We start from the raw sequence: 22,123 nt of genomic DNA, 5'->3' as shown, positions 1-22,123 counted from the left end.
GGTAAAATAAACATATGTTTTTCTGATAGTACTCACAGGATAAATATAGCAAGTACAAATATTTATCGTATGTGGGAAGTATGGCAAACCGAAACAAGCACTTACTGTGGAAACGGGAAACTATGAAAACAGCCACTAACAGAACAAAAGTTTATTTGGCCTTTATTTCGCAGAAAACTGTTCGGGAAGCGATGTATTCATTTTGACGGTTGTCGTATTTCAAGATTTTAATGCATCAGCAGAAGATCTAACACTTAAGAATGGAATTGCAAGCAGCTCTTTAATTAAAGGTTTATGTGTATTAGCCTTTCAACAAGATATTTTCTGATGATCTTTGAAACCATCCAGATGGTTAAATAGTTCAAAGTTGTATTTCGCGATCACCACCACTATCGGGATAAACGAACTCAACCAGCAATCTTTTAAAAATAATGGATGGTATTCATGCTAATGAGCCACCACAAATTTTTTTTTATAATCCCTCAATGAACTTTCAAATTAACTCTGAACCAGATATGCAAAAAACGTTTTAACTGTGTGGGGCATAGGCTAGTTGTTCAATGGTGATAGTTTTGGTTGGTATTTTGTTAACTTTCTGCTTTGACAATAATGGCTTTAAAATTAACGAAACAGCTGCCATGTAATTAAACTTTATTCCGGGGTTTTAAAACTAAAGAGAGCATAGGCACATTTCTTTATCTGCGGAATGTGTAAAAAATCGCTACCCGATTTTACTAAAAGTTGTTCTCGAAACAATATGGAGCTGGATGACAACAATGTGCAACAAATGATTTTGATGAAATCAATGCGATGTGAACATGGAAGTAGTTCAACCAAATTGTCTAAGTTTTGTCATTTCATTGCGGATTTCCACATTATGAATAAAGGTTTGTAGCTAAATGTATCCACGCTTTATTCTATGCAACATATGCCTATGTGTATAAAAACATCAAGTCTAAACTCAATCATCACTCATTTCACAAATAAGCATACAAGGTAAGTTGAAACCGCTTATGGTGCATAATGAGTCGGACCGAGCATTAACATTTGCATGCAATGGTTTGCAGATGAACAAGCTTTTGCTCGCTCTCCTCCTTATCGGGGTGCTCTGCACCATGGTTGAAGAATCTGAAGGTAAATGGTGCGCCAGGCGGCGACGACGATTTGTGGCCAGGCGTCGACGATTCGTGTGGAGGCGACGACGACGATGTGTGAAGGGAGGTAAGATATCGTTATGTCAGTCTGTAATATAGTTACCTTGCTTAGAATTACATTTACATTTTTTTGAACCATTTCCTTATGATCACTTTTTTCCAATATATTTCAAATATATGCATTTAATTCAGATGAAAACGAAGAGGATATGGACAACGATGAGGTTGAAGTTGACGAAGAGGAAGCTGAAGAGTAAATTATCTTACATTGATCCTGACTAAAAACTTGATTTATCGCGAATCTTTGTTTTAATACAATCTCAACAAAATATTCTCATTGTCAAAACTGCAAGCAAAATTTGGAAGTCACCGTTTGGAAAATACTATACCACAGTTAATTATCAGCAAATAAGCTGTGTTGTGTAGTGTAGTGGTCTATTAAATAGAGTCTTCTTTAAATATGGTTTTGCGATACTTAGTTAAAATGCAATTTCACAGCTTTGTCAAAATTTGATTCGCGAACCTTAACAGCGGTTATCAAAAGTTTAAAAGTGTTTAAAACGAGGTCAGACTGCTTACGAATATATTTTTTATTGTTTGTTGCCATGTATGTGTATTTTATTCCTTTAAAGAAAGACATCTAGCGGTCAAACTTACATCAAAAAATATCCCCTAGGTCGGTATTCGCGAGGTCAACATTTTGTATCATGGTTTCGTTGCACATTTTTTCACACAAAAAGGAAATTTATGTACAAATTTGGATGGTGAGAAAAATAGATTCGGTTTAATCGCAACCCTACCTTTAAGAGAAAGTTGAACCAATTGGAACAAATAAAAATACAAAAATCAAACATTAACTTCGAAGGTTAGTTACATTTCAACCCATAAGCCACTGACATAGTTAACAGCGTTCATGTGACCAACAAAACAATATAGTTGTATATTCGTAACCTGTAGAACAATATTGATGGACTCTAAATTACTTTTAATGAAAAAGTTTAAATGTGTATTCAATTACTTTTTTAAAGTTCGTATATCACAGTTTCCAAATTATGCCTTTCTAAAATACTGCAACTAGAAATTGTGGGTTCGAAGTCACCACATTTGGATAAATTTAGTTCACCCAATTTGCGGGGTCACTGGTGTTCTAACAAACTTCAATGCAAACTGCATTTCTAATGATACGCGCCACAGGTCTAATTGGCCATCAACGCGGGTATGTTAAAACGTGTTATCGCGATAAGCGTTTGGAAGACTCCTTCAGTGGAAGTGATTTGGACCCCGCTTCACTTTTACTTTGCTTATCTGGCAAGCTCAGACGGTCGCGTAGATTACAGGCCTTTATAACGCCCGTGCAAATAGAACGCTGGTAAACCTATTTAAACTAGGTCCCGTCTGCTTTTGAAAACCAGTACCGATGCGAAGAAGGCTTTAGTAAACATAACACTCGCGTTCAAATGGAAGCCTAGCATTTGGGCCTGTCGGATGTGTGCAGTTGCCAACGACAAACGTTTAAAGACCTGCCTCGTCACCAGGGTGCTAATGTACAATTCACGTTTGTCATTACAATGCTAAGTGCGAGTTGGGGTTTTTAGCTAAATGAACGCCTGGTCTTGTTGACCCATTAGCGGAGAGGAATTTTGACAAGAAGTTGAATCACGAGGGAGTTTTGTTTCGCTGAACATGGCGCCTGACAACGCCAGTAGGCTATAGGGCGTTTTCACAGGCAATGTGTGCAAAGAGCAACAGGCAGTAAAACACACAGTTCACAGGCGCTTCAGAGGAGTCAGTTTCGGCATTTGTGCGAAAGTTTCTGTACGACAGCAGCGGTTTCAGTTAATCTGTATGTTTTTAGTTAGCCTATCTGCTAGTCTATTTGTAGTTGCAAACATCGTGTAATACCTGACGATCAAACAAATCTCATGTTTGACTCAAGGAAAGCCAAATTTGTAGGACACACTGACGCAGCAGGATATCGGTCATGCAGCCAAGTCACAGTCAACTGGCTTTTTGTGTCATTACGAATGAGATTATAGGTCAGTCAAGCTGGTTGCTTTATTCAACATGTTGGTTTAGGTCCTACTCTATTTCTGGTCTCTGTGTTTGTCCGTAATCCTATCAATTGATTTGAGGTTTGACTATGACTGACAAAGTTCAAATTTTGCAAAAATGAATGATTGGCGAATCTTATCATACCCGTGTGAATTCGGAGTAAAATGTGATTTCGTACTTAATGGGTATTCGTTCTTATGTTAAAGAGGTTTGTTGCGGTCCAAGTGTTTGGCCATGGGCGTTACAACACGCGCAAATATAAAAATATGATCGGTCGCATCTGAGTTGACTATATTTGGGTTATGTTATTTTGGGACAATACAGAGCACCTGACAAAGCAGGCCAAGCAGCCGGTCACGCTGCGTAACGCGCGCTCATTGTCAATGGCAAGACGCAGGACAAAGCAAGGTGGCAATTTGCTGTGAGAAGATTGATAGACAAATGCTGGCAGTTGTTGTTTGGCCGTCACCACCACCGGCGATCGCCACTGAAACACTTGCTTCTCGGCACGCAGCGAACTCTTTAAAATCCCGATTTAGAAAGACAGGTGGAGTTCCATTGTTTGAAACCAGTGCAACTAGTGAGTGTGGTATTCGCATTCAGAATTCAGATGCTGCCCAGGGCATCCATATAAGGTTGTGGTCCATTAGAGTTGATTTAAACAATCCGGATTTAAGTGTATTACATTGGAGGTCAGGCAAATAGGTTCAGCTAATCTTACACGAGCGGAGTCTTTTATGCAAGCAATGGATACTTTGTTAGTCACGAGATAGAGTTTATTAAAAGCAACATTGCAATGCACATTTGGAAGCTTAAATTAAAGTGGTGATTTTTAACTTTGTTTGAATCCTAATTTGCATGTGGAAATACGTTTCTATTTTGCAGATAAAACCCATCACCAGTGAAGAAGTTAGACTTTATGCGTCTTTAGTATTTGGGTTGACTTAAAAAATAGTGTACGGAAAGATTGTTTAAAAAACTTTTGCAAAACTTCCATAAAAGTTCAGTATAAAAATATTACCGAAGTTGCCACGAAGCGTTTTTGTAAATCAAGCCAGTTTCAAAACGCCATCTGCTTTTGCTTTGTTTGACGGGATTTCAGTAATCTTTGCTCTAAAGAACAGTGGGTAACGATTTAATAAGTGTGGATGTTGTGCTTTGTCCAAGTGCCAACACGGCTCATTATCAGCCATTATTAAGTTACGCGTGCAAGAGCGAGTTCATTAGATGTGGCGAATTCGCGCTTCCGACTGGGCATTGTGTGGACAGGATAGTTGAATGAAACTACCGGACCGCGCTCCCGGCGGCTGCAGGAACTCGAAGGATTTAATCCAATTAATCCGAAAGTCGTCTGGCGCTTTTGGGGTCCACCAAAAATGCGCACGCCCACTCCATTTGTTTCAAACTCTTTCCTTATCAGTTCAGTGGAATGTAAGTGCGCAAGACGGAGGGTTTGAAAGATATCCGCGGTTGGTCGTGTAAGTTAGGCTTATCGCGAACGCATAGGAAGGTATTGCAAGGATACTGTCACTGTGGTACTTGTCACATGACGCGTAAAGGGAAAGGGGTAACTGCTGCGGTATTCTTGTCGTAAGAAGTAGACAGGCGGGCCAAATGTCACAGAAGATATGAGTTTCCTTTTGTTACAAGGACAAGGAGCTGAGATAGAAGCACAAATTGGACTAAAATGGAACTTAGTTGCAGGGTTCACGGCAGTAGTTATACGTGTTGTAACGTATATCCTTTTCGGCAGTGTAATTATGTTAAGCATAGCATTATCTTCAAGTCATAATAGAATTTGTCCAAATTCTGAGGCTTTAAAAACAGAAACAGAAACTACAGTTGTACAAATATTTTATTCCGAAACTGTATCATAAATCTATCAGATCTTATAGCAATACATTGATCAGGGCACCTTAAGGGGCGGCCGTGAGTGATTTATCTTAAACATGTAAAGATGGGCAAGCTTATGATAGCTAGACAAATAGCCGTCTATGCACGGGTAACCTTTGGCCGCGAAATTGATTTGATCGGCACGGAATCGGGCATCGCAATTAAAATCAACCAATCGATACACTCACAAAGTCAAAAGCCTGCTAGATTCAATTTACGAAATTTATCTTTCAGATTTGAATACAAGTAAACTTATAAGCTTGGCAATTCAAAAAGTCGTTTTTATTACACTGACGTGCATTGAGTTGACTTCGTTTTCTGAGCTGTTTATTTGCTTATTGCACTGCGCAAAAATGAAGATACCGGTGCAGGCAAATGATGAAATCGACCTGAAAATGCGCAACGACAAGAACAACCCAGGTATTAAACTTTAAAGAAGTCGTTGTGGAACAAAGTATATGAAATCGCATCTTATTGTTCAGAATCCGAGCAGTTGGCGATTTGCGGAAAAGAGGATGCAAACGCCAATTCTTTGGAAAACGAAGAAGAAAATTTTCCACATTACAAACGGGTTTCTGATTATCTGCTAGGTTCCTGCATAGGCGAAGGTTCGTTCGCCAAAGTCAGAGTGGGCTTGCATTGCCCCACCAAGGAAAAGGTAAACTATTGTTACCAAATCGCATTGGCAAACTAGAACTGTGCGAAGACACAATGCGAAGACATTTCTTAGCTGATCTAGGAATTGTGACAATGTAACTGAATTACGAAAGGACATTTCCGGGCATGTAATGAATATTAAATAAGCTACCGATGCACTGGACATTAATGACGTCAGTGTACCATTCACAATTATGTAACAAACTAATACAATCACTATAAATGCTGCGACAAATGAGTTTAATTTGTCATTTGTCCCGAACATGAACTTGTGACATAACAAGCTTCTGTTGGCCTGACGAAAGCAGAAACTTATTATCATAGACATGAAAACACCCCCGCCGTGGTGCATCGGTCCCTGAATAATTAATTCAACCTCAAAAGCCAATGTAAGTTGGTAACCGAATTGGTGGCCGTGTAAAATGCCAAACCCTTTCGCCGATTGGGCCGATTACATTTTGAAATGTCGACTGAAAAAAAAAATGTTCCGGACAACCAAAAAATATGTATATGTAACAAATGTACTTATTCTGGATTAACGTTGCGTCTTGTACTAAGTCCCATTAGGCCAAAACGAAAAGCTCTTTAAAACCTATACTGATTAACTGATTTACTGATGAATCCCCATCTCCTGTGCAGGCAAACAAACGCGGCCAGACAATTAACTAAATCTCACAAGGGCAAACATAAATTAGGTGTGTTATTTGTCTGCCAAGTTTCAGCAGTGAATAGAATGTTGAGTGATAATTTAACTACCGTTGTTGTGAATCTGTAACAAAAGGGGAAGTTTTGGCTTGGTGTCTCTACTTTTACTGTATTGTTTGGCTTTTCAATGCCATATGTATTTTCTGTGCTGTGCTCATATCGTATAATTTTCTGTGCAGGTGGCCATCAAAATCATCAACAAGGCCAAGGCGAAAAAAGACAGTTACGTATACAAGAATCTGCATCGCGAAGGCAAGATTATGCAGATGATGCAACATCCAAACATCGTGCAAGTTTTTGACATCCTGGAGACGGGGAATAACTATTACCTTGTGACAGAACTGTGCAGTGGTGGTGAACTGATTGAGATTGTCACTGAAAAGGTATTTTTGTTTTTCATCTCCCAAGTTTTGGAAAATTACTGGTACCTACTTTATGACTGCTCGGACCATCTCTCACAACCTCCAATACCTAGCAAGTATTCGTAATGCGTTGAAAATTAGTCAAATAGAAGGAGGTTTAAATATTAAAGTGTATTGGAAGATGTCATGAACTTTTGTTCCCAATTCTGGGATGCATTGTTAACAGCAGGTGCTTTTGATCTAAGAGTTATAGGTTGCGCTTTGTTGTGCGGTGTAGGCTTGGCAACAAAGTCTGCGGAAAAGTTTAACGACATCGATTTGCGGAGACGGGGGTGATTTAATAAAAACTCTGTCTGTCTGCAGGGATCTTTACCGGAGACAACGGTGCGACGCTACACTCATCAGCTCGTAAACGCAGTTGGTTACTTGCACGAGAAAAACATCGTTCACAGGTTGGTTTTCAAAACATTTTAAAATCCAAACAAGTTTCACAAAGTCGTTTAAACTTTACAAAGACAAACGTACGCACGTAGGCAACAAATTACATCAAAAAAATGGTCAACTCGTATTTTCTTAAGACTATACTAACCTTTGTTTTATTAGCAAACAATTATAAAACTGCAAGAAATAAAATAAATTTTATGGCTTTGTGTTCCAAATAGGGAAAAACTTCCCGCAGTAAACCATCTTAGGTGCTTGTTGTCCTCAATCCAGTTAGCGTGACCCGATGCGCATTTTAAGCCAGGACCAAGAAACCATAAAATCGACTAGTGTGGTCAACTTTTACTGGTAGTTTGACGACTATAACTTCGACTGACTGACTCCAGCACCGTAAACTGGCTATAAAGTAAAGTAAATATAAAATAGTGACTCTGCGATTTTTTATGGTTGTTTACGTTAAAGGGTCATGAGGTAACCCGGTTTTGGATTTAATGTAACTTTTTAACTAGTGTGGGGGGGGGGGCAGTGGGTGCTTCAATAGAATTTTTTTTATCTGTTTCCACATGAAAATCGCATATATTTTAAGTATGAAATAATGTTCTTCACTAATCGGTAGATAAATGTTTATTTTTTATTTTTTGACTATCTGAAAAGTTTTTCTAAATGCATGGGTCTAGTTAAGTCATTCTGATCATTATGAAATGGATAAACAGTTCATGGATATTATTTATATGTTCAGCGTGTGTAATCAGTAGCAACAGTCTAGTTATGGCATGTGATCTGTCCCTGTTGTGAAGCTACATGGCTATCACATCATGTTTTATTTTTGTCCCAAATGTCCGGCATATGTAAACTCACCAATCATTCCCGCAAAACTCGTTAGGGCACATTTTGCCATTGGTCCCCATAGTAAACTGTAACCAAGCTTTTAATGGTGTTGGCGATTCCCCCTCACACACCAGCAGCGCGCACGCCTTTGCAAGTGCCGTCTTTTGTAATCAGTTTGTTTCTGGAATTAGACCGACTTATCTGAAAGCGGGTTACAGCGTCATAATGGTAGCTCTGACAACGTTTTGTGGAAAAGGCGCGCCGTGCTGTGATAAGCCTCCCCCGTGCTGTGATCCACGTCCTTCCCTTCAAGCTGTTGACGAAAGATTGATTTAACAGACGCACTCTATTTGTCCTTGTTTGTGATTTGCAAAGTAGGTTGAAAGCACGATTCCGCCGGTTTCCAAGCAAACGTCAACCGCTTTCCTAACTTTAAGATTCCGTACCATGTTGCGGGTTTAGTTTACTTAATATGAAGGTTTAGGTGAACTAGTACTGAACAATATTGACATGGAGAGTGCACAACTATTTTGACACCAGTTCGAACACATTGGCCCAATTCGTGGAAAACTCTCACGCTACCGCAACTAGTTAATTGCCGCAAGGAAAGGGGGGTAAATCTTATTTCAACCCAACTTCGTGTTTGCGAAAGCCGCGTATGCAATTACAAGGGATTAGATATCGAAACCACAGTAGCGATCCTCAACCGGTAATTCGAGGATCTTAGACAGCGGGATTGTGATTAGCTCCGGTCACCACGTCAGTTAATACGGGAAATACAAAGCATTACACGTAGTACCAATAGGGCACCCAATACACTGGCTGGCAGATGAGAATCAATGTCATTGATCAACAGTGTCCCACGCGATAAACACAGCGCCATTAGCACAGCCGAAATCCCTTCCATGTTCACACGATTTTCCGCACCGCCAAACAATATTGACTTTGCCCGTGTAGCGTTGGAGTGCAGCGACAAACACGGGAACGCTATAGGGATGTTAAAATGATACAAGTTATGTGTATGGTCTCTTGAGATTAGGAGTTAGCAATCGATAAAAAATGACAGGTGTTATTGTCCCTGCCACTTTGGGCCCCGTCTTTGTAGCCTGAAGTATGCTAACAAGGAGTGTGGTCACAGAATTTAATATTTGTGTTTCACTCCTATATGAATGCCTAACGCTTGTAAATTCATTAAAGCTTATAAAAGCTGTTGCGTGTTGAGTTTTAGCAGTAATAAACAATAGTATTTAGGGCGATTTTAACAGCATTGACGTAACTCTCTCAAACCCTTACTTGCGACAGGGTTAAAACGGGTACATCATATTAAAAAGTTTAACATAGGAAAGCACTCGATGGTACCCACCAGAAGTTATACTTTCATTCTGTAGCTCCAGGTACTTTTGTTTTGTACCAAATCCAGCTTTAACTGTTCTTGCACCACACCGCTCTTTGTTTTGTCGGAGCAAGTGCCTTGGGCAAACATAGGGGTGCTATGACGACCGGGTTCGATCAAACATCATTTCGGGCGGTGACATTACACTTTAACTTGTACCTGAAAGCAATCTTAATAGCTTGTGCATGAACGAGACTGAAATGATGTTTGCTGATGTTCCAGCTTTGTACGTCTGTGACTAATAGGGCGGGTTCGTACATGACCGATATCTTGGATGAACATTGGTTACGACCGTTTGTATAAAGTTGATTGATGTTTCCGGATTTGATATTACGTAAAAGAAAACGACTCGTCTTCTTCAGATAGCGTCAAAAACGCTGTTTATCAATATCAATTCTAAAATCGTTTACTTTTCGTACGGTTACAGCTGTAATTACAGTTAACCAATTAGCGTTACATAAGATAGTTCATCACGTCACCAAAATGCCAGTGACTATTGAGTTATCGACAGGCATTTTAAAGCAAGCTTATAAACACAAGGCAATAAAGCTTTATGTAATCAAGGGTGGCTAGCTGCCAACGCAAGCGTACTGTCGTATTGTTACGTAAGGTAAAAGAGCCTTTAACCAGCAGAGCTTCCGCGTTAAAATCTATGCAAAACCAAAAGTTCAAACACAGTTTTACATGTTGTTAGTATGTATCTTTGCGTTTTCTCCCTTTCATATTTTTTGTAAGATCGGTGTTGCAAGCCTATTTGTATTGTTTAATTAGGTTTGTCAGTAGTCAATAGGTAAGAAGGATTTTGAGTACAAACACTTCATGACATTTTTTATTCTGCTATAAGATAACGTGGTGAAAAAATTAAGAATTAAAAATCAAAATTACACATTACAGCTTTAAGCAAACTTAGCATTTGGAAGATGACATTCCATAAATACATTCCTCTAAGTGACACGGATACCCCTTGTGTATGTGAGATAGCAGCATTAGTGCTCGACGCTTTACAAGAAATACCCTCTTTGCCAGTTGTTGCTTATATATAGATCCTGGTCCTAAATTCCGCACAAGTACAACGCAAACAGCAAGTCATATACAACCTTGGTGATGTAACTAAATCTCCGGGCCGTTCAGTTCGTTCCATGTTTTCCAATCGCAAACACCAGCGCTTTATTACATGTTTATTCAAGATTTGCAAACACACCGGGTTGCCACGATGCTAGCATGACCTGGTTGGCAACAGTCCTGTCTTTTCTAACGTAACGATTTGCGGGCGATAGTAAATTCATTCTAAGCCATTGTCCCATGTTTGCGGTTCACTCTTTGTCTTTGACGTAAACAGCTGTCAACCGCGAATTTTCCCTTCATGTTTTTCGGCGAACGGCCACACACGTTATGCTAAAACAAATGTTTTGGTCGTTACAAAAACCCAGATTGCGTCACGGACATTGGGATGTTCAATTGTTGATCACCCACTTCCCACATTTTAAGTTTGCCCCACGTTGCATGCTTTTCACAATAGAATTTAGAAATGCAGACCAAGGCTATTTCAGGCTACAGTCGTCATTTCGAAACTTACTGGTTGTGAAATGTGATGACATACACGTTGCACATAAAAAAACAGTTTGTTGGAAAAGCAGAGTTTTAAATTTATCAATATGTTGTTTGCAGAGACTTGAAAGTGGAAAACATACTTCTCGACAGCGACGACAACATCAAAATAATCGACTTCGGTCTGAGCAACACTCTCACACATGCGCAGCGCGACACCTCGTGTCCACTTACGACCCAATGCGGCAGCCCAGCTTATGCCGCCCCAGAGCTGCTTGCTAAAAAACCTTACGGACCGAAAGTGGATGTTTGGTCAATGTAAGTATGAATTCAATATCAAATGACCTACAGGGCTTTAATAATTCTTTGAACTTAATTGAACGTTGAGAAGTTTGTGCAAGAACATGATGCCTAGAGTGGATAAAAAAACATCATTTGACGATATGCCATGAACAGCAAATTATCTTTTGCTCGTAGGAACTTATTCACCCTCGTTACGACAAACACAAGTTTAACATGCAGTTGTCCCTAAAACTGATTCACACAAATTGATAAGTATATACAAGAGTTAGGTTTCATTTGCGTACGTTTCGTTTTTAGTGGAGTAATCACCTTCGCATTACTGGCCGGCAAACTGCCATTTACAGTTGAACCATTCAACATTCCGAAGCTTTGTCGAAAAATGCAAAGAGGCGAAATGAACCCAATACCAGCGGCAGCTTCCACTCAATGCAGGTAATGGACAAAAACCTACAACTGAGTACATATTTGATCTTGTAGAAATACAGCGAATTGTTTTTGACCACACTGACCCCTATTTTTGCAAGTAACATCGTATCGTATTGTGAAATTATGTTTGGATTTTAGAATCTTCATCCGCAAACTCCTTCAGCCAGATTTCCAGCTTAGACCATCGATCAACGAAGTGGCGAAAATGCGATGGGTTGCCGGATATCATTCCGCTACCAAGTCAATACAAACGTAAGAACAGATCAGAAGTGTACACTTTATAAACAATAATACATAGATTTTGCTGTGTTTTGCATTCGAAAGGTAACACGATTTTTCACGCCATTTATTTCCTTTAAAAAATATTTGGTTTACGTTTAGCAGTAAACAAAATAAAACTGAAACAAAATAAAATTTGACCCTATATATTTCAGTGACCACGTTTCCTTCACGAAAAGATCAAGTCACATCCCCTCGTTGAGCATCGATTCGCTCGTCATCAAGGAGATGGGAATCTCATACGGATTCAGTTGCAGTGACGTCATTCAGTGCGTGCAGAAAAATCGTCCAGGACCTGCACTTGCCACCTATCACCTTCTACTCCGGAAGCGAAGAGTTGAAAAAGCCAAGAAACGGGCCACAGAGCAACTGAGTAAAGCCATTCGCCAACATATCGATTTAAAGATAAAGCGGGAGCCTACACCACAAGCAAACCGGTTTAAACAGCAGAAGGAGGCACAGTTGAACGATGTGGAAGAGGTGAAAAGAAAGAGTGATTCTTTTCGGACAAACAACCAAAAAGCTGATACGGATTTAAACAGATCCGGTGTTCAGGTCTCGACTCCTACACCCATTGTGGAAAATAACCCAAAAAATCCCAGTGAAGCAACAACTGCTAGTATCTCACCAGTTGTTAAGCCTTGTAAGGAATATCCTGTAGTAATGAGACCCGAGAACGGTGTCCGAATTGACGTTGCACCTGATGACGTTAAACATCCTAAACAAGAACCAACAAAAGATCTAGAGCGTATCTCACCAACGATTGATGACATCGCAAATTCGCAACCAATTGAAGCTGTTCCACGTCCCTCTAACCCAGAAGTCAAGAGATCAGAGGTAAAGGATCTTATCGCAAACATGCGAAGGGCGCGTGAGGCTTTGCAGAAAAAACATCAAAATCAGCGGGACACCAAAAAAGCAGAACAAACGGTGACAAATGTGAGTGGACAGTCAAGTTCTCCTTACAAGGAAGCTCTCTGGCAAACCAATCCACCATTCCGGCCTCTCTCCCTACGACGATCTGATCCTCAACCGCTATTTCCAAGACCTTCGACAACTGGAGCGGCCCGAACAAGGGGGGAGAGTACGGACACCGCTACTACTCGACCGGTCTCGCAAAACAGCAACAACACAAAGCGTCCAAGCAAGGTCTTTGCTCACCGCCGAAACTTGTATGCCCAGACCTCGCCTAAGTCGTCTCGGTACACCCCAGACTGGCTAAGAGGCAGAGAAGAGAAAAAACATGTCGAGAAAATGCACACGACATTACCAGCTATCGTACCAAAGCCCAGAGCTGACGAAGGTGTCAAACCGTTTGGTAAGTCGTTGTTTACAGCTGCCACTACGACTCGAAGTACTCGACATTCGTTACCCGAGTACAATGACCACGACGCCACAAAAGTAAACTTAACGGGTCTGGCAACTTTGCAAACCCGGACGACTCGCAAAGCTACGACAATTCACACAGACGACGGTAAATTGGTGGTGAACCGATCAAAGATGGGTTACTATGTTACAAAAACCACAGAAAAGTCATCACCGCCTGTCCACAGACCCAAGAAAGCCATATCCGAGCCAATTGCTGCCGCTATATCCTATTTAACGTCTTCCAAGCATCGAAACGCAAGACGAGACAAATTAACCTATTAAGCATCATTTTATTCGCATTTCTCGAATTTCGGACTAAATTATGCACACGCTTGCTATTATGTAGAATAATATGCGTTGTTTCTTCTGCTTATCCACACAACACCGTACAGTGTATCTTTTTTTCTGTATTCGATTAATTTCTCTTTATCTCTTCCTTGCGCAGGTGCAACACTGTTTGTTTATTTGATTATTAAACCCCATTAATGAAATTGTGCGTAGAGACGATTTTGACAGAATTTTACAGCCAGACAACATTGACGATACTTTAAAGAAAAAAGCAAACTGTTCCAAAACTGTTTCCAAGCAGGCGAAGATTTAAAAGTGTCCGGCCTTACGAGTAATATTTACTTTTAGGCAAATGAGACAAGCTTTACAAACCTTAACGCAGATTCAGTGGCAGTGACAGTCTCAAGAGTCATTTTTAAGAATAAACATTCATAGTCCAGTAGCGCCAAATAAACCCATGTATTAGCTCGTACTTTATTGCAAACCTTAATGAACGCACAAAGTTCCGTTAGACATTATTGGCACCTGGTGCTTTATACCCTTATAGCCCCCACACGAAGTAAGGGACGTAACGTTTACCAAAGACGCTTGCGTTCACGGCCATGCAACAATAACATTCAAGGAAGCAGTAAAATGGCACGCCAGGCACGTCACGTCAAAGTTTCCAGCAACACGTAACCTTTAACGAGGCGTTACTGCAGATTACCGATCAGTACTAAATATAATCGGGTGTTATCATCAAGCAACTCCACCACTAAAGTCCCTGAAACCACCAAGGCTGCATGAACCGATTAGTTCCGGACGCGAAACTAGGCAGAGCACACTCAACGTGCACAACTTCGCATCGACTTTTTGTAAATCTTTAGTTTTCTGAAAGATGCGATTGTTAAAGATTTATTAGTTATTTTTCGTTGAATTGTTGATTTAAAAATAAAAAAAACTTTGATGTTTCCGCACGTCTACGTGTCATTGTCCCCAGATTACCCGAAAACGTAGTGACGTCATTACAACAGCGGAAATGTTGCGTCACAACACGATTTTGCGGCTCGAGATATGTGAGACTTGATATACTACAACTTAACAAAGTGATGGTAAACAAACAGGTTAAAGAATAACAAAAGGCAGTGATAAAAAAATCATGAAACAAAAAAACACATTAGCAGTTACAGGGAACTTCCATAAACAATGACATCCTGAGATTAAGTGTATGGAGTGTGAGTTCTGTTTATAGGTCAGCTTAAATAGTCTCTGTGTAAAAATGTTAGCTGATATTTTAAGATTAGCAGCAAATACAGGATTTGGGCATTTTTTAAACACAGAACAAAACCTCGTTATCTGGCAGTATTCGTATATTTACCATGAGGTTAAACAGTGCATCTGTGGTTTTAGGTAAAACATTAGGTAACGTTGTAGCCATGAAGCAACTTCAAGTTTTAGTTTTAATTTTCTTCGTGATCACAAACATCTCACACTGCAAAGGTACGTTATGCTGTCATGCAGTTATGTATGATGCCACCGACACGTGTGAATTAACAAATCATCTATGAAAGTCGCGACTGTACTTTTATTATTGCCCTAAAAACAATGCAGTTTCACCTTTTTTAAAGCAGAATGACTTTCACCAAACGTTTTAACGCATTTTAATTTCCTTTACGTTTTACATGCAGGATTAACGTGGCAGCAGATTTTCGACCAATGCAACACAACAGAACGTAAGTGGATGTTTACCGTAATCTTACCATAGCTAACCCTACCATATCAGGCAAGGTAGTTTCAAACAACATACTTAACACGAATTTTCACCAACTATTAGAAACAAGCCTGTAGTATGTATGTTTTTATGTTTATCTTACTCGTTTGCGAAATGTTTGCATAAAGCGGTCCTCATACTTTTTTGGTTGTTTTTCAGATGAAAATCAAACAGAAACAAAAAAATTCACGCTGAATATTTTTAGACTTCATCACTCGAGCAAAATTCCTAGTGGAAAATGGTCAAAGTAGTTTTTCCACTTCAAACAATGGATGTGTTAGCATGGGTGGCAACCTAGCGCAAACCCATACACTTGACGAAGAGAAGGTGTTACGCTGTGTTGCTAACTCTACAGCAGGGAAAAAAATATGGATAGGTGTGAGAAGTGAAAACAGCACGTAGAACGACAACCATGTCCAGATATTACTAAACAATCAGTAAAAAAAATGTTTAGATTTAGGATTTTAGTCACTTTAATGTTCAGCCTTGTTTATGTATTCCATTTTTAAAAATAAATGGAACCAGACGTTTATGTTATACACTAACGAACAAACATTCAATATCACAAACAAGTACATTACTTTTGATTTTGGGATTTCCTACAACGTTTGTTTTACTGTACGTGTCGAAATTTACTGGTTTTTGGGTGGAATCGTTATAAACAAAACCTCCATCTTGTATTTACAGGGTTAAGAAGAAACCAAACGTCAGACGTTAAGGATCGAAACTCATTTCATTGGCTTAGGCCCCCATATAATCTTACAGAACACCAAATAAGATTGTCCTGGAATAAGGACGAGCCAAACAACGCCAGGCACGTAAAAGGGAATGAACAGTGTGTGCAACTTTGGAAAAGTACGGGGAAATGGAACGATGCACCATGTCATGTAAAAATTTCATATGCATGCGAACTGCCAGGTAGGAGCGCAACACTATATTGTTCCTGAAAAGCGTACAACTTGTAAACTAAAAGTCGTGGATAGAAACAAAAACAAAACAAAACAATATAGTACAGCATAGGTACGTAACCAAAAGATATTATTGATGACATTACACATCACTAGCCCCTCAATAACGAAATTTGGTTAACGACATTGTCCTAACAAAAGAGTAGTACGCTTGTTTAGCCAAAACCCGGCCTTTCCTTATTGCCGGTTATTTTTTTTTCAGAAAAAAACTTCATACTTTATCGCTTAATATGCACAGGATGCTTTAAGGGAATTTGCGACTGCTATTATCTGATTTTGTATAGATATCAAAACCAAACAGCAAGTTCATATATAATCATATTCCTTTAAACAAACCACGCGTTGTTTAATGGCAAATATAAAATCTGGATTTTTTTATGTCAACAAATTTGTACTGTTAAAAACTGCAAAGTTTCTTAAAGGCATTGTAAGTGGAGCATCATGAATACAATGTTGCCAAGATGGTAACAGGATGGTGACAAAACTTTTACAGAGTAAATAAAACCATCGTATATTGGTAATTTTTAGTTCCGGATGTCTCAACTGCCGTTACGTCTGCTACAAAAAGCGTGACAACCATCACACCAAGCACTACGGCACAGCTAACCGACATCGCAACGGATGCAACAAGCATTGGATCGACATCATTAACTAGTTCTGCAACTCAAAGCCAACCCATCGCACCTGACCACCAAGCACATGTCTTCGAACCGCCCGGGCCGGGTACTTCTATATCAACAAGCAGTATAATGACAGGTATAGTCTTACAAGAACATTCAAAAAAACATTTAACTTATCAAATAACGTTTTGATCTTGTTTATGCAGCAAGCACCTCGGTAACCAGAAAAGGTCCTGGAATGTCAGAAAACATCAACATTTCATTACAAGGTAATGTCTGTATTAAGAAAAGGGGCTTTCCGTTTTTAACTTGCAAGTATTATTTTCAGCAACACTCCGTTTTTCCAATGTACATTGCCAGTAACTTACTGATATTTGCAGTAAATCACTGACTTTTACAAGGCGCAACCTTTTAGCGAAAACAAACTTATGAATGTAAAAGCTAAGTTGTAGCAAGTGAAAAACACAGTTTACCTTGCAAAGTTTAATATGACTAGGAATAATTAATAATAATATTATAATGGTTTTTGTGCAGGTTACCAACGCAAACTTAGATTCAACGTTACCAGGCAATCTGCAATAATATACGCTCCAGGAAAATTTATCGAAGCTTTTTACCCCAACTCAGCACTACTGGGGTTACAATCGACTTCCAGCTTTAGGGTTGTTCCAAAATCCATTTATATATCGAACCAACAGGCAGTTTTCTCGTTGTTTAGTCCGGCGAATAGCCTTTTGGCAACTAAACAAATTCTGCTGAAAAGCCTACTGGATATATCGCCGCCGAAAAATCTATCAGTCGGGGTTGCATACACGATACTTGTCAACTCGAAAACTGTAAACGCAAGTGACTTGAAATACAATTATGGAAAAGATGGTGTGGTGCAGTTTTTGTCTGCAACCATTGAGTGTCGATTCTACGATCCCGCTACAAAGTCGTTGTCAGCTGTGGGACTTCAGACAGTTACTAAACCTGGCGGAACTTACAAATGCGTGTCAAATCACACCACCATATTCGCTGCTCTACTCACAGTCAACGTCGTGGTCATCCCGTACGGCGCAAAGGTATTGTTAAGTGTTGTAAACTATAGGTGTTGTTTGACCAGACTTCAAAACTCGGACATTAAATTTCCGCATTTCATAAGTAGGCCATAATGTTGGTAAGTCGTCCGCAGTCTGTTTGAAACGAACTGTTGCAGATCGTTTTTAAACTAGAAAGCATACAACGGTTTTAACAAAATCATACCATTTCGGATTTCGCTGTACGTTTTAAACGGACCTGAAAGTGGAGCACGAAACCCGGCCTGAACCCGAATCGTTTGTGATAAGCGCGTTTAGGGCTAAAAGTTTGACAGGCCTATATATTGAAACCGTAGGAAAGACCAAGGCAACAAACACAATTGACGATTGGTTTTGCACAATAAGTTTGAGGGCTGTTAGACATTAAGACAGATCCAGCAACTAGCTTGGCTAGTGAAATTCATTCAAAAAAATACTGATAAAGAGTATAAGCTCAGGTCCGTTTTTTTAAAAATCTTAAGCCTGAAAAGCCCGGCCCGACATACAATTCTGATAAAGCTGTACGATTTACAAAATACATAGATCGCAAGTAAAAAAGCAGCAATCAAATTTTAACCCTATGAGCCTATATCTATCTAACCGCAATGCCACCTAAAAACGTCCAAACATGTTTATCAAGCGTATTAACTAACCTGTAACATTCGCTATAATTTTGCAGATCCTAACTTACGTCACGGAATCGATATCGGTGTCCTCTCTCATCTTGACGTTAATAATTTTGATTCTACTTCGCAAGAAGTTAAGAAACAGTCGAACCCTGGTTCAAATCAACTTTGCCTTTGCTCTCTTGCTCCTCCACATGGCAAGCATCCTTCACGACACAGCTTTGCAATTCGACCGATTTTGTGAAGTCATAGCTGTTACCTTGCATCTGTCAATGTTGAGTGCCGGTAAGCAAATCAAAAAACAGATGCTAGATGGTTTTATTATTTTATAAAATTTCAAGGCACAACTAATACAATACTCGACTATTTTGCCTCACTGCTAACTGATATTTTTGGGCAAAAAATAACGAATTTATTTTAAATACTCAACAGTGTTCCCTTAAATTTTGTTTATTAATGGTTGTTTGCGTGTTGTGTCATATATGCCGCTAGCTATTTATTACATCACATTTGGGGACATTGGATGACCCAGTAACATTGACATTGCACAAGAAACACCACTAATGTATTTTGACTTCATAAACACTTTCAATTTACTTTTGTATTACAGCTTCCTGGATGTTAATAGAAGGCGTTACCCTAATCATCAAAACCTCAAACCGCGCCCTCGCAACTGTCAATTCGCGGAAGTTGCGCGCAGTACAACTCTCCATCGGGTGGCTATTTCCATTCCTCATAGTCCTCTGTACAGCTATACCAGGCTTTATAACCGACGTATATATGGCTACTGACCCTAATTTCTCCAATATACCCGGCATACCTAAGTACCTGAAGTGTTGGCTTAGTAACACATCAGGCATGCTAGTCGGTGCTGTAATCGTGCCAGTGGGATTAACCATTGTCGCTAACTTATGTATGCTTATACGGCTTGGTTGGCTGGTCAACGCGAAAAGCAAGGAGGCAGAAAAGTTCAAACCTATCACGTCTGAGCAAAAACCTCATGGTTGGGGGATAGTGTTGAGGTGGGGAGAACTATACCATCTAAAAGCGAGTGCACGCGCCGTTCTCATGCTGCTGCCTGTGTTGTGTGTCCCCTGGTGTTTGTTTTTCATAGCAGGTAAGTCATTTAAACTTTTGAAAAGGGTTTCCTTTTTGTATTTTCTGGCTGATGTCATTTTAGTTTTATTTTCTGGTTATTTTATTAAATATTTTATTTATTGCAATGACCAGGTTTTTATTAAGGTTTGGTTTGGGTGACCGCTAAGTAGTTTTAAGAGACCGCAAGTGTTTCATTTGAATACCAAAAAATAGCCATATTTGCTTAAACGAATTATTTATTAGGCTACTGGCAAATTTTGGGAAACCGCTGGAGAAATTTCACCTTTAAAAAACACCTTTAAAAAACACTGGCCATGACTGTTAAAAACTTTAGCACCAAATGTAAGTTGTAAAGCCCTCAAAAATCAGTGCCCAAGATGAACCAGTTGCTGTGTTTTAGTAACACCATTCCGTCTTATAAATAAAAATCTATATTTTTGTACACAGATACGGGAGAGGCCTTAATCTACATCACAATTCTTTTGAATGGGCTTCAAGGCTTCTTTGTGTTTCTCGTTTATTGCGCCTGCAACAAGGAAGTTAAGAGAGGTGTTCTTCAAATCTGGCGGAGAAGCGAATTTGCCCGAAGACTTTCATTTGTCAGAAGAAAGAAGAAAAATTCGAGTCAAACTACAAGCAATAAGTCGGCAGTTGAAATGGACAAGGTTACCGCAAAAATACCCTCTTCAATGTAAAGGTGTCAAAAAAAGCTGACCAGCACCAAACAAGCAATAAAGAAAATATTAGCGACCAAGTTTGCGTTGCTTTGAATTGTTGGTCTTAAACATAAACTGGCTCAGTTTAACTCCCATTTATGTTAACAATGTCAGTGCCAATCTCTTTTCTGGACTTTATGAGGAAGAATAAATCAAAATGCATTAGCCATTTCTCTTTATTCATTGTACTTCGTTTTTGTTGATTAAAGTAAACTCATCAACGATTAATGGATATAACGACTTGGTGATTTTACTGTCATTTGTGGTGAAATACTATGTTGTCGAAAGTGTACGGCAGATGCTTAAGTGTGGACCACAATAACGAGATACGGTTTTAGTCGTTTTTTCGATTAGGCTAAATAGATGTTAACGTACAACAGTAACAGTGGAAGCGTACAACAGTAAAAAAAATGCTGTGTGATCTAACAAGCTAACATTTATATTTCTTGAATCCAAAGAATTGACCACAAGCCAATTGATTTTACTTAAAGTATTCTTTCGCCATTAAGTAATTTTGTCGATACGATTGATTACCTTCGATTTTGTTCAAACTAAAAAATACCGCAGAATAATTCATAAATAAAGGTAGATATAAGCGGTAGTGCCGTTGCTTTGTATTTAAATTTGCGATCTTCGCGAATCTAAACCATATGGATGCCCAATTTCGGCGTGGAGACCTTATCAGAATTCGTTCCACGTAAATTCACAACTGCAACGTCGCTTCCGCAGCCCATATGTAACACAGTGATAAGGATACAATCATTTTTTAAACGAGATTTATTAACAAATGGCGGAGGCAGAAATAAAATGAAACAATGTACAAAAAGGTAGAACTATTTACACAATAGACTAAACACAAGAAACAAACAGCTGTAACACAAAAACGTTGCCTACTTTGCTTTTAAAGCGAATGTGCCAGCTACATAAACAGTGAGGCAAGTCTTAACAAGTAAGCCAGACAGTGTCACCAATTTGTTTCTCATTCACAGAGGCAAACAAGTTGCATAAAAAACAGTGTCATCATCAGAGGTTTGACGTTGTTGCGATTTCAGCTATCTTTTAATATCAATTGCCTGTTCCAGACCATGTGATGCGTTAGTTTACACACTCCCGGACTTCATAGTGATGAAGCATAAGAGAGTAAAACGGCGTCTTACGTCGATTTCGCAAATTTCAGAAGCGCGAAAAAACTATATTATTCGGTCCGTTTATGCAACAGAAAATCAACTTAAAAATAAATAAACGAACGGAAATGATTCCACAATTCAGCATTTGGGTTTTCGGATTTATTTTCGCTGTCGAAGGTAGTAAACGACCATGTCCAATAAACAGGTTGAAACAAAATGATCCATCAAAAGAGTTCGGTAAGTTGTCTTTCCTTGTGCGCACAGGTTTAAAATGGGCCGTTTAATTACGCTCACTTTTAACACTTACAACTTGTAACAGTCATTATCTAACTTCACAAAAATGAGTTCTTGATGTTGTTAAGATTAGTTACCCACATTACGCTGGCAAAACACACTTAATGTTAATTAGTTTTGTGTGTCTGTTTCAGGGCAGATTTTAGATGGCAAAAACTACAATACTTTT

At 39.2% G+C, this 22,123-nt stretch overlaps 2 protein-coding genes across 2 annotated transcripts; both read left to right on the top strand.

The window, feature by feature from the left end:
• The first annotated feature begins 4,193 nt into the window (after positions 1–4,193).
• LOC145224278 (uncharacterized) lies at positions 4,194–13,900 on the top strand. Its single transcript, XM_080090750.1, has 8 exons — positions 4,194–5,519; positions 5,582–5,757; positions 6,641–6,844; positions 7,187–7,275; positions 11,154–11,351; positions 11,634–11,768; positions 11,901–12,014; positions 12,197–13,900. Exons 1-8 carry the CDS (start codon positions 5,453–5,455, stop codon positions 13,689–13,691), a joined length of 2,478 nt encoding a protein of 825 aa, XP_079946876.1. The 5' UTR covers positions 4,194–5,452; the 3' UTR covers positions 13,692–13,900.
• A 1,193-nt stretch (positions 13,901–15,093) lies between these two features.
• Positions 15,094–20,825, top strand: LOC145224289 (uncharacterized). Its single transcript, XM_080090760.1, has 10 exons — positions 15,094–15,176; positions 15,365–15,409; positions 15,653–15,823; positions 16,135–16,365; positions 16,944–17,171; positions 17,242–17,304; positions 17,570–18,099; positions 18,773–19,004; positions 19,330–19,836; positions 20,265–20,825. The coding sequence occupies exons 1-10, from the start codon at positions 15,113–15,115 to the stop codon at positions 20,510–20,512; spliced, it is 2,319 nt and encodes a 772-aa protein (XP_079946886.1). The 5' UTR covers positions 15,094–15,112; the 3' UTR covers positions 20,513–20,825.
• Positions 20,826–22,123: the final 1,298 nt, after the last annotated feature.

This window comes from Phallusia mammillata, chromosome 1 (genome assembly GCF_965637545.1).
Source record: "Phallusia mammillata chromosome 1, kaPhaMamm4.hap1.1, whole genome shotgun sequence".
Taxonomy (NCBI): Eukaryota; Metazoa; Chordata; class Ascidiacea; order Phlebobranchia; family Ascidiidae; genus Phallusia; species Phallusia mammillata.
This window is presented reverse-complemented; position numbering and strand designations above follow the sequence as displayed.

Excerpts from the sequence above, each read along its gene's own strand:
- LOC145224278 (XM_080090750.1), top strand. The coding sequence starts at position 5,453 with ATGAAGATACCGGTGCAGGCAAATGATGAAATCGACCTGAAAATGCGC. Across the intron at positions 5,758-6,640 it reads ATTGCCCCACCAAGGAAAAG|GTGGCCATCAAAATCATCAA; the intron begins GTAAACTATTGT and ends TTTTCTGTGCAG. Across the intron at positions 12,015-12,196 it reads GCTACCAAGTCAATACAAAC|TGACCACGTTTCCTTCACGA; the intron begins GTAAGAACAGAT and ends TATATATTTCAG.
- LOC145224289 (XM_080090760.1), top strand. The coding sequence starts at position 15,113 with ATGAAGCAACTTCAAGTTTTAGTTTTAATTTTCTTCGTGATCACAAAC. Across the intron at positions 15,410-15,652 it reads CCAATGCAACACAACAGAAC|ACTTCATCACTCGAGCAAAA; the intron begins GTAAGTGGATGT and ends GAATATTTTTAG. Across the intron at positions 19,005-19,329 it reads TCTGTCAATGTTGAGTGCCG|CTTCCTGGATGTTAATAGAA; the intron begins GTAAGCAAATCA and ends TTTGTATTACAG.